The sequence below is a fragment of the Oncorhynchus masou genome, chromosome 15 (genome assembly GCF_036934945.1).
Source record: "Oncorhynchus masou masou isolate Uvic2021 chromosome 15, UVic_Omas_1.1, whole genome shotgun sequence".
Lineage (NCBI taxonomy): Eukaryota > Metazoa > Chordata > Actinopteri > Salmoniformes > Salmonidae > Oncorhynchus > Oncorhynchus masou.
The window spans coordinates 17,187,443-17,199,856 of NC_088226.1; the positions used below are offsets into that span (position 1 = coordinate 17,187,443).

A 12,414-nucleotide genomic window follows, 5' to 3' on the forward strand; every position below is an offset into this window, starting at 1 on the left:
CTAAAACTCAAGCAGCACACAAAGTTAATTTGTATAAATAGACACCACTGGGTCTAGCTTGGGCTATCGAGTCCAAAACCACAACTCTCAGTGTGGTAGAGTGTAAGGTTCATTAAATTCAATTTTCCTGCAATCTGGGGGTGAATGGAATTGAGTGCTTTGCCGTTTCAGATTGGTGCTGCGTTCCTCAAGTTGGTTTACTATATGACACATGCTTTGTATCCGGAAGCAAGGTTTGGTTCAGTATAATTGAAGCCTTAAACAAGCTTTATATCAAGAATATCAGTGTAAGGTTTGAGTGGATATGGATTCTCGGCTTATAAGATTGAAACTGTATTGCGTTAGGTTGGGTTCAGTGTGTTATGAGCTGTGTGCTACGATAGCAGTGGGACTGCTAGTTCAGTACGGCATTGTCTTTGTGGTTCATTGGATGAGCTGTGTATTGGCTGGCTCCGTGGTTCAGTATTAGGATGTACACAGACAGTAATGAAGGCAGACAGGCCGAACTGCCGCAGAGGGAAACTGTTCTGCTCGCCCCCGCCTACGTTCTCTACCACGTTTCCACTGAGCGAGTCAAGGGAGACCAAGCACAGCGACCCCAAAGACAACAGACAACAACACGCTATTTTACAGGGTGAATCCCTCACGTTAAACAACAACATTTCTTGGCTCCAGTATCTCAACCCTCCTGTTCACATTGTTGACAACATTATACGAGACAACATGGAGGAGTAAAGCGGGGTGAAGAAAGAGGGTGAACTGAGAATCACCTCTTAATTTTATCCCATTCTGTTAGCCCCAGAGGTGTACATTATCCCCCCTGCTCTTATTAGACCTTGTCTCTGTGCTAAGAGGCACCATTAAATATTGACCAAACCAAGCCACACCCCCCTGTCATCCCCCATAAGCCATCCTCCCACCCCTTATTGGATTCTACACAGACCATACATAGAGTAGGTAGGAGACAGATATACCACAGCCCACCCCCACTATAGGTCTACTGAGCGCACTACCCCCGACTCTATATTTCCCTGTGGACCTTTCTAGAGAGGTATGAAGGTCAATCTCACAGCTGCATCACTAGAGGAAAGTGTGTACAGTATATTAAGAAAACGCCAGAGAGCTGGCGAAGCAAACAAGATACGGTCAGTTCAAAAATGTCTATTAGTGTCGCCCACTGCCACATCTCAAGGCTGTCAGGCTGATCCACCGGCTGTGTAGTTTTGTCTAATTTAGTGACTGGATATTTGAAAGATGTGCTGTGGAGACACACACACATGCATGCAAACACACTCTAAAAATACCTCAATCTGAGCCAGCGAATGACAGGCAGGTAGATGCACGCTTCAATGTTAGATACATGAATCCATAATACAGTTGAAATTAATGTTTTTTAGAGGAGTTCGGCAAATTTGGGGCGTCTGGGCCAATAAGACAGCGGGTTAGAGGGGGTCGGGTATGCAGAAGTCGGCACATTGGGAAATTGGACTTGACACCGCTGAGACCTCTCATGACTGTCTTGATCAGGTCAGGTTACAAGAGACCACAACCCTACAGATTATCTCTCAACCCCAACAGAGGAGGAGAGATCTAGGGGTCTGAAGACGTGGGGGATTTTATGGCCCCCACGCCCCTGATAAATCTCAGGCCACAGACAAATTCCTTTGTCCTGTCACTATAGAGAACCAGCCTCAGAACATTAAACATGAACTAAAGGGACTCTGGAACAATGGTTTTCATCAGCCACAATGGTGGTCATGACGATAGATGGACTAGATAGATGAAAATGTATGTAATTTTTGTTCTGTTATTAAGGTTAATAGATGACGTTATTACGAAAACATTGTAATGTGAAGGGTTTTCCTAGTATATGTTTGATGTTTATACGTTGTATGTTGTATGGGAAATATCCATATCAAAAGGAAGGTTTTGGGAAAGATGAAATGTTAAGTTAGTTGTCTAAATGTTCTGAGTCCGGCGCCGACAGAGATGGCCGCCTCGCTTCGCGTTCCTAGGAAACTATGCAGTTTTTTGTTTTTTTACATGTTATTTCTTACATTGGTACCCCAGGTCATCTTAGGTTTCATTACATACAGTCGAGAAGAACTACTGAATATAAGAGCAGTGTCAACTCACCATCAGTAAGACCAAGAATATGACTTTCGCGAAGCGGATCCTGTGTTCTGCCTTTCACCCAGGACAATGGAATGGATCCCAGCCGGTGACCCATAAAAACGACTTCGTAAAAGAGGGAAACGAAGCGGTCTTCTGGTCAGACTCCCGAGACGGGCACATCGAGTACCACTCCCTAGCATACTTCTCGCCAACGTCCAGTCTCTTGACAACAAGGTTGATGAAATCCGAGCAAGGGTAGCATTCCAGAGGGACATCAGAGACTGTAACGTTCTTTGCTTCACGGAAACATGGCTCACTCGAGAGACGCTATCGGAGTCGGTGCAGCCAGCTGGTTTCTCCACGCATCGCGCCGACAGAAACAAACATCTTTCTGGTAAGAAGAGGGGCGGGGGCGTATGCTTTATGGTTAAAGAGACGTGGTGTGGTCACAACAACATACAGGAACTCAAGTCCTTCTGTTCACCTGATTTAGAATTCCTCACAATCAAATGTCGACCACATTATCTACCAAGGGAATTCTCTTCGATTATAATCACAGCCGTATATATTCCCCCCCAAGCAGACACATCGATGGCTCTGAACGAACTTTATTTGACTCTTTGCAAACTGGAATCCACATATCCTGAGGCTGCATTCATTGTAGCTGGGGATTTTAACAAGGCCAATCTGAAAACAAGACTCACTAAATTGTATCAGCATATCGATTGCGCAACTAGGGCTGGCAAAACCTTGGATCATTGCTATTCTAACTTCCGCGACGCATATAAGGCCCTCCCCCGCTCTCCTTTCAGAAAAGCTGACCACGACTCCATTTTGTTGCTCCCTGCCTACAGACAGAAGCTAAAACAAGAAGCTCCCGCGCTGAGGTCTGTTCAACGCTGGTCCGACCAATCTGATTCCACGCTCCAAGGCTGCTTCCATCACGTGGACTGGGACATGTTTCGTATTGCGTCAAACAACAACATTGACGAATATGCTGATTTGGTGAGCGAGTTCATTAGAACGTGCGTTGAAGATGTTGTTCCCATAGCAACGATTAAAACATTCCCAAACTAGAAACCGTGGATTGATGGCAGCATTCGCGTGAAACTGAAAGCGCGAACCACTGCTTTTAGTCAGGGCAAGGTGACCGGAAACATGACCGAATACAAACAGTGTAGCTATTCCCTCCGCAAGGCAATCAAACAAGCTAAGTGTCAGTATAGAGACAAAGTAGAATCGCAATTCAACGGCTCAGACACAAGAGGTATGTGGCAGGGTCTATAGTCAATCACAGATTACAAAATGAAAACCAGCCCAGTCACGGACCAGGATGTCTTGCTCCCAGGCAGACTAAATAACTTTTTTGCCTTTTTTGAGGACAATACAGTGCCACTGACACGGCCCGCAACCAAAACATGCGGACTATCCTTCACTACAGCCGAGGTGAGTAAAACATTTAAACGTGTTAACCCTCGCAAGGCTGCAGGCCCAGACGGCATCCCCAGCCACGCCCTCAGAGCATGCGCAGACCAGCTGGCTGGTGTGTTTACAGACATATTCAATAAATCAGTCTGCTGTTCCCACATGCTTCAAGAGGGCCACCATTGTTCCTGTTCCCAAGAAAGCTAAGGTAACTGAGCTAAACGACTACCGCCCCGTAGCACTCACTTCCGTTATCATGAAGTGCTTTGAGAGACTAGTCAAGGACCATATCACCTCCACCCTACCTGACACCCTAGACCCACTCCAATTTGCTTACTGCCCAAATAGGTCCACAGACGATGCAATCTCAACCACACTGCACACTGCCCTAACCCATCTGGACAAGAGGAATACCTATGTGAGAATGCTGTTCATCGACTACAGCTCAGCATTTAACACCATAGTACCCTCCAAACTCGTTAACAAGCTCAAGACCCTGGGTCTCGACCCTGCCCTGTGCAACTGGGTACTGGACTTCCTGACGGCCGCCCCCAGGTGGTGAGGGTAGGCAACAACATCTCCACCCCGCTGATCCTCAACACTGGGGCCCCACAAGGGTGCGTTCTGAGCCCTCTCCTGTACTCCCTGTTCACCCACGACTGCGTGGCCACGCACGCCTCCAAATCAATCATCAAGTTTGCGGACGACACAACAGTGGTAGGCTTGATTACCAACAACAACGAGACGGCCTACAGGGAGGAGGTGAGGGCCCTTGGAGTGTGGTGTCAGGAAAATAACTTCACACTCAACATCAACAAAACTAAGGAGATGATTGTGGACTTCAGGAAACAGCAGAGGGAACACCCCCCCTATCCACATCGATGGAACAGTAGTGGAGAGGGTAGTAAGTTTTAAGTTCCTCGGTGTACACATCACAGACAAACTGAATTGGTCCACCCACACAAACAGCATCGTGAAGAAGGCGCAGCAGCGCCTCTTCAACCTCAGTAGGCTGAAGAAATTAGGCTGGTCACCAAAAGCACTCACAAACTTCTACAGATGCACAATCGAGAGCGGCAACTGCTCCGCCCACAACCGTAAGGCTCTCCAGAGGGTAGTGAGGTCTGCACAACGCATCACCGGGGGCAAACTACCTGCCCTCCAGGACACCTACACCACCCGATGTCACAGGAAGGCCATAAAGATCATCAAGGACAACAACCACCCGAGCCACTGCCTGTTCACCCCGCTATCATCCAGAAGGCGAGGTCAGTACAGGTGCATCAAAGCTGGGACCGAGAGACTGAAAAACAGCTTTTATCTCAAGGCCATCAGACTGTTAAACAGCCACCACTAACATTGAGTGGCTGCTGCCAACACACTGACTCAACTCCAGCCACTTTTATAATGGGATTTGATGTAAAATATATCACTAGCCACTTTAAACAATGCTACTTAATATAATGTTTACATACCCTACATTATTTATCTCATATGAATACGTATATACTGTACTCTATATCATCTACTGCATCTTTATTTAATACATGTATCACTAGCCACTTTAAACTATGCCACTTTGGTTGTTGTCCTTGGCCTCTGTCATGGCCGCCAGCACTTCTTGAAGAGCAAGCCAAAAAAACGACGCCAGATCAGCTTGTGCAGTTCCCCTTTAATTTAGTCCCGTCTAATGCTAAGGACCTCCAACAGCCGAAGCTAAGTAGTAACATTAACATGATGCCTTCTAATTGCAGTCGCTGTACTTGCCTTACGGCGAGGATAGCTGTGCTACATGCCCGGCTTCAGACGCAATCGTTAGGCAAGGGTAATTTCAGTGTAGGAAAGGATGAAACAACGTCTGTGCCGCCAGTAAGTACAGATAGTAGTATAAATCCCATTGCACGGTCCCTGCAGGCAGACAAATCACAGTCCCTGCAGGCAGACGAATCACAGTCCCCGCAGCCGGACAACTTTCTCACGGTTTCTGGAAGGAAATGCTGTAGGAACGCTCAACCGGTGTCGCTCATTCAGCCGACAGAAACTTTAAACCGGTTTTCCCCATTAAGCAGCGAGTCGGAGTCAGAGGCCGAGCCTTCTCTGGTCTCTACTCCTCCCGTTACGGGGTCTGAGACGCCGAAGCTTCGCACCATTAGCTCTGACAAATTGAAAAATCTAGTCATTGGCGACTCCATTACCCGCAGTATTAGACTTAAAACGAATCATCCAGCGATCATACACTGTTTACCAGGGGGCAGGGTTACCGACGTTAAGGCTAATCTGAAGATGGTGCTGGCTAAAGCTAAAACTGGCGAGTGTAGAGAGTATAGAGATATTGTTATCCACGTCGGAACCAACAATGTTAGGATGAAACAGTCAGAGATCACCAAGCGCAACATAGCTTCTGCGTGTAAATCAGCTAGAAAGATGTGTCGGCATCGAGTAATTGTCTCTGGCCCCCTCCCAGTTAGGGGGAGGGGGACTCACCCACAAACAGGACCAAGCCTGACCTGCTGAGGAGTGACGGACTCCATCCAAGCTGGAGGGGTGCTCTCATCTTATCTACCAACATAGACAGGGCTCTAACTCCTCTAGCTCCACATTGAAATAGGGTGCAGGCCAGACTCCAGCATAGTGGAGTCTGCCACTAGCACAGTCAGTGTAGTCAGCTCAGCTATCACCATTGAGACCGTGTCTGTGCCTCGATCTAGGTTGGGCAAAACTAAACATGGCGGTGTTCACCTTAGCAATCTCACTAGGATAAAGACCACCTCCATTCCTGTCATTATTGAAAGAGATCATGATACCTCACATCTCAAAATAGGGCTACTTAATGTTAGATCCCTTACTTCAAAGGCAATTATAGTCAATGAACTAATCACTGATCATAATCTTGATGTGATTGGCCTGACTGAAACATGGCTTAAGCCTGATGAATTTACTGTGTTAAATGAGGCCTCACCTCCTGGCTACACTAGTGACCATATCCCCCGTGCATCCCGCAAATGCGGAGGTGTTGCTAACATTTACGATAGCAAATTTCAATTTACAAAAAAAAATGACGTTTTCGTCTTTTGAGCTTCTAGTCATGAAATCTATGCAGCCTACTCAATCACTTTTTATAGCTACTGTTTACAGGCCTCCTGGGCTATATACAGCGTTCCTCACTGAGTTCCCTGAATTCCTATCGGACCTTGTAGTCATAGCAGATAATATTCTAATCTTTGGTGACTTTAATATTCACATGGAAAAGTCCACAGACCCACTCCAAAAGGCTTTCGGAGCCATCATCGACTCAGTGGGTTTTGTCCAACATGTCTCTGGACCCACTCACTGTCACAGTCATTTGCTGGACCTAGTTTTGTCCCATGGAATAAATGTTGTGGATCTTAATGTTTTTCCTCATAATCCTGGACTATCGGACCACCATTTTATTACGTTTGCAATTGCAACAAATAATCTGCTCAGACCCCAACCAAGGAACATCAAAAGTCGTGCTATAAATTCACAGACAACACAAAGATTCCTTGATGTCCTTCCAGATTCCCTCTGTCTACCCAATGACACCAGAGGACAAAAATCAGTTAACCACCTAACTGAGGAACTCAATTTAACCTTGCGCAATACCCTAGATGCAGTTGCACCCCTAAAAACTAAAAACATTTCTCATAAGAAACTAGCTCCCTGGTACACAGAAAATACCCGAGCTCTGAAGCAAGCTTCCAGAAAATTGGAACGGAAATGGCGCCACACCAAACTGGAAGTCTTCCGTCTAGCTTGGAAAGACAGTACCGTGCAGTACCGAAGAGCCCTTACTGCTGCTCGATCATCCTATTTTTCTAACTTAATTGAGGATAATAAGAACAATCCAAAATTCCTTTTTGATACTGTCGCAAAGCTAACAAAAAAGCAGCATTCCCCAAGAGAGGATGACTTTCACTTTAGCAGTGATAAATTCATGAACTTCTTTGAGGAAAAAATTATGATTATTAGAAAGCAAATTACAGACTCCTCTTTAAATCTGCGTATTCCTTCAAAGCTCAGTTGTCCTGAGTCTGCACAACTCTGCCTGGACCTAGGATCAAGAGAGACGCTCAAGTGTTTTAGTACTATATCTCTTGACACAATGATGAAAATAATCATGGCCTCTAAACCTTCAAGCTGCATACTGGACCCTATTCCAACTAAACTACTGAAAGAGCCGCTTCCTGTGCTTGGCCCTCCTATGTTGAACATAATAAACGGCTCTCTATCCACCGGATGTGTACCAAACTCACTAAAAGTGGCAGTAATAAAGCCTCTCTTGAAAAAGCCAAACCTTGACTCAGAAAATATAAAAAACTATCGGCCTATATCGAATCTTCCATTCCTCTCAAAAATCTTAGAAAAGGCTGTTGCGCAGCAACTCACTGCCTTCCTGAAGACAAACAATGTATACGAAATGCTTCAGTCTGGTTTTAGACCCCATCATAGCACTGAGACGGCACTTGTGAAGGTGGTAAATGACATTTTAATGGCATCGGACCGAGGCTCTGCATCTGTCCTCGTGCTCCTAGACCTTAGTGCTGCTTTTGATACCATCGATCACCACATTCTTTTGGAGAGATTGGAAACCCAAATTGGTCTACACGGACAAGTTCTGGCCTGGTTTAGATCTTATCTGTCGGAAAGATATCAGTTTGTCTCTGTGAATGGTTTGTCCTCTGACAAATCAACTGTAAATGTCTGTGTTCCTCAAGGTTCCGTTTTAGGACCACTATTGTTTTCACTATATATTTTACCTCTTGGGGATGTTATTCGAAAACATAATGTTAACTTTCACTGCTATGCGGATGACACACAGCTGTACATTTCAATGAAACATGGTGAAGCCCCAAAATTGCCCTTGCTAGAAGCATGTGTTTCAGACATAAGGAAGTGGATGGCTGCAAACTTTCTACTTTTAAACTCGGACAAAACAGAGATGCTTGTTCTAGGTCCCAAGAAACAAAGAGATCTTCTGTTGAATCTGACAATTAATCTTAATGGTTGTACAGTCGTCTCAAATAAAACTGTGAAGGACCTCAGCGTTCTCTGGACCCTGATCTCCCTTTTGAAGAACATATCAAGACCATTTCAAGGACAGCTTTTTCCATCTACGTAACATTGCAAAAATCAGAAACTTTCTGTCCAAAAATGATGCAGAAAAATTAATCCATGCTTTTGTCACTTCTAGGTTAGACTACTGCAATGCTCTACTTTCCGGCTACCCGGATAAAGCACTAAATAAACTTCAGTTAGTGCTAAATACGGCTGCTAGAATCCTGACTAGAACCAAAAAATGTGATCATATTACTCCAGTGCTAGCCTCCCTACATTGGCTTCCTGTCAAAGCAAGGGCTGATTTCATGGTTTTACTGCTAACCTACAAAGCATTACATGGGCTTGCTCCTACCTATCTCTCTGATTTGGTCCTGCCTTACATACCTACATGTACGCTACGGTCACAAGACGCAGGCCTCCTAATTGTCCCTAGAATTTCTAAGCAAACAGCTGGAGGCAGGGCTTTCTCCTATAGAGCTCCATTTTTATGGAACGGTCTGCCTACCCATGTCAGAGATGCAAACTCGGTCTCAACCTTTAAGTCTTTACTGAAGACTCATCTCTTCAGTGGGTCACATGATTGAGTTTAGTCTGGCCCAGGAGTGGGAAGGTGAACGGAAAGGCTCTGGAGCAACGAACCACCCTTGCTGTCTCTGCCTGGCCGGTTCCCCTCTTTCCACTGGGATTCTCTGCCTCTAACCCTATTACAGGGGCTGAGTCACTGGCTTACTGGGGCCCTCTCATGCCGTCCCTGGAAGGGGTGCGTCACCTGAGTGGGTTGATTCACTGATGTGGTCATCCTGTCTGGGTTGGCACCCCCCCTTGGGTTGTGCCATGGCCGAGATCTTTGCGGGCTATACTCAGCTTTGTCTCAGGATGGTAAGTTGGTGGTTGAAGATATCCCAAGTGGCGTGGGGGCTGTGCTTTGGCAAAGTGGGTGGGGTTATATCCTTCCTGTTTGGCCCTGTCCGGGGGTGTCCTCGGATGGGGCCACAGTGTCTCCTGACCCCTCCTGTCTCAGCCTCCAGTATTTATGCTGCAGTAGTTTATGTGTTGGGGGGCTAGGGTCAGTTTGTTATATCTGGAGTACTTCTCCTGTCTTATTCGGTGTCCTGTGTGTGAATCTAAGTGTGCGTTCTCTAATTCTCTCCTTCTCTCTTAATTTCTCTCTCTCGGACTACCTGAGCCCTAGGACCATGCCCCAGGACTACCTGACATGATGACTCCTTGCTGTCCCCAGTCCACCTGGCCGTGCTGCTGCTCCAGTTTCAACTGTTCTGCCTTATTATTATTCGACCATGCTGGTCATTTATGAACATTTGAACATCTTGGCCATGTTCTGTTATAATCTCTACTCGGCACAGCCAGAAGAGGACTGGCCACCCCACATAGCCTGGTTCCTCTCTAGGTTTCTTCCTAGGTTTTGGCCTTTCTAGGGAGTTTTTCCTAACCACCGTGCTTCTACACCTGCATTGCTTGCTGTTTGGGGTTTTAGGCTGGGTTTCTGTACAGCACTTTGAGATATCAGCTGATGTACGAAGGGCTATATAAATACATTTGATTTGATTTGATTTACCTACTCATCTCATATGTATATACTGTACTCGATACCATCTACTGCATCTTTGCTATACCACTCTGTACCATCACTCATTCATATATCTTTATGTACATATTCTTTATCCCTTTACAATTGTGTGTATAAGGTAGTAGTTTTGGAATTGTTATTTAGATTACTAGTTGGTTATTACTGCATTGTCGGAACTAGAAGCACAAGCATTTCGATACACTCGCTTTGACAACTGCAACCATGTGTATGTGACAAATAAAATTTGATTTGATTTGATTAAAATGGGGTTTGAGAAAAATCTAGCCCTTGCCTCATTAACTTGGTATGCCCAGAGAATTGCCCTAAAGGTGACCTTGCCCACTTCTGACCCAAGGGTATAAAACCTGTGAGTATAGAATTTACAACAAGACTTCGTGACCCCAGCTGCAGCAGGGTCTTAAAAGGTCAACAAACCCAAAACGCAACGCAAGTTTGAGGACAAAGAAATCCTTTTCTACCCAAGTTACGGATGAGTCACTGTGTCTAAGCGGGTGAATTCAAGTCGAACCACCTAGCCTCCATCTCCCATCGAATCGTGGTATCTAAAGGGTTTCATTCCTATGCTGTGAGCTCTGAGCTACAGAGCTGTCTGGCCTCAGAAGACCCCTTCCAGAGAAAGGGGTGAGGGAACAGACCACTAAGCCAAAAAGGACACTGACACCGAGAAGACCGTCAGAGAGGTGCGCCGGAGTAGCGCATCATCGAATAGCTGAAGGCCTATGCAGAGAATCCCCGGAGATCATTCCCACGTAATTACATCATTATATTCTGACCCATAAGAGCGGCAGTTTGAGGAAAGGGTTAGAATAGCTTAGCTGACAAATTCACCCAAATGTATATTTCTCTTGTGTACTTCTTTCTGTTCTCTCTCTTTTGAAATTCCCATTGTGGGTAACACGCGCCATAGTGTGTTGGCCCGTTATACTAAATTCTAATCAATAGCCTATAATGTGTTTTGTCTATGTGTATCTTTTATCATCATTTTAGCTTTTTAGTAAATAAATATTCAACTAAGATTGGTGTGGTACGAATTCATTAGTGGGACCCGGGTCCGTGCAGATTCACGGGCTATACAACGTTCAGAACGAGACTGTTAGAGGCAACTGGTTAATTAGCGGCTGTTCGCTATTCTGATAAATCGCTATTCTGATATTCTTTGAGTTCATTTGGGAAATAGAAACTCAATAAAAACTCGTTTTCCCAAGGTGCCCCAGGTTAATGAGTTAATAATTGCTTGATTCAGTTAATCATGTAATTAGAAACTTGTAATCATTCGATGAGCAACAGTCGTCACATTAACTAATACAACGTCACGACAGACCCAAACGGCTGAGTCCACACAAAGGATGATGTTCCACATTAGTGCTGGAGTGTCTTATTCAGGGAGAGAGAGATGACCTGGGAGCTGTTCCGAAGGGGAATAGGGAGTATTTATAGGACTCTGACTGAGAGGTACTTGCTGGTTTCAACGTTATATACAAAGGTGCTGTGATGTAGAAGTCTGAGTCATAGCCTCTTTAGGAATTGATTTTCTTAAAATAGGACATGGAGTGTTTGTGTGTGTATATGTGTGTCTGCATGCATGTGTAGCCTGACTGGACTGCCCTTTAAGCTGAGAAGAGCAGTCATGATATTTCATAGCATAGGCCTTCCCACGTATAATTACAACAACAGACGCCCTCATGTTCCACAGATTTGGTATTCAGAAGGTTATAGGTCCAGCACACACATACAGTAGTTTATGCCAGACACACACCACACAAACGCTTTATTTCTGTGTGCCTCATGTCGTGTATCTTTCTTTGAGAGATGTACGCACACAAACACACAATCTTCATTAGTGCATCTCATATACAACACTCATTAAACGTGCGAGACACAAACACACACAAACACAGAGAGAGAGAGAGAAACACTCACCAAAAACATTTTCTGTCTCCTCCAGCTGTGTGGCAGACATGGCGCAATGGGCACTGTGAAGAGAGAGGGGGTAGAGAGAGAAAGAGAGAGAAACAGAGAGGGCGAGGGGGGTAGAATTCTAGATTAGGTACTGTAGAAACAAAAACCTAACAGAGAGAGAGAGTGAGAGAGAGACAGAGAGTGCAATCAGTTGCTGCATTTATGTATATGGACAAGTTTAGTCAGCCGTGTGACCAGCCTGCAGCCCTTTGCTTAGCTTCACCACC

At 45.3% G+C, this 12,414-nt stretch overlaps 1 protein-coding gene across 1 annotated transcript in view; it reads right to left on the reverse strand.

Moving 5' to 3' along the window:
• Positions 1-12,414, reverse strand: part of LOC135555777 (sterile alpha motif domain-containing protein 14-like) — a 55,165-nt gene that overhangs the window by 36,221 nt on the left and 6,530 nt on the right. The window contains exon 2 of the mRNA XM_064988502.1: positions 12,149-12,201. Coding sequence (XP_064844574.1) covers positions 12,149-12,188 — 40 coding nt within the window. The 5' untranslated portion in view covers positions 12,189-12,201. The remainder of the gene's footprint in view (positions 1-12,148; positions 12,202-12,414) is intronic.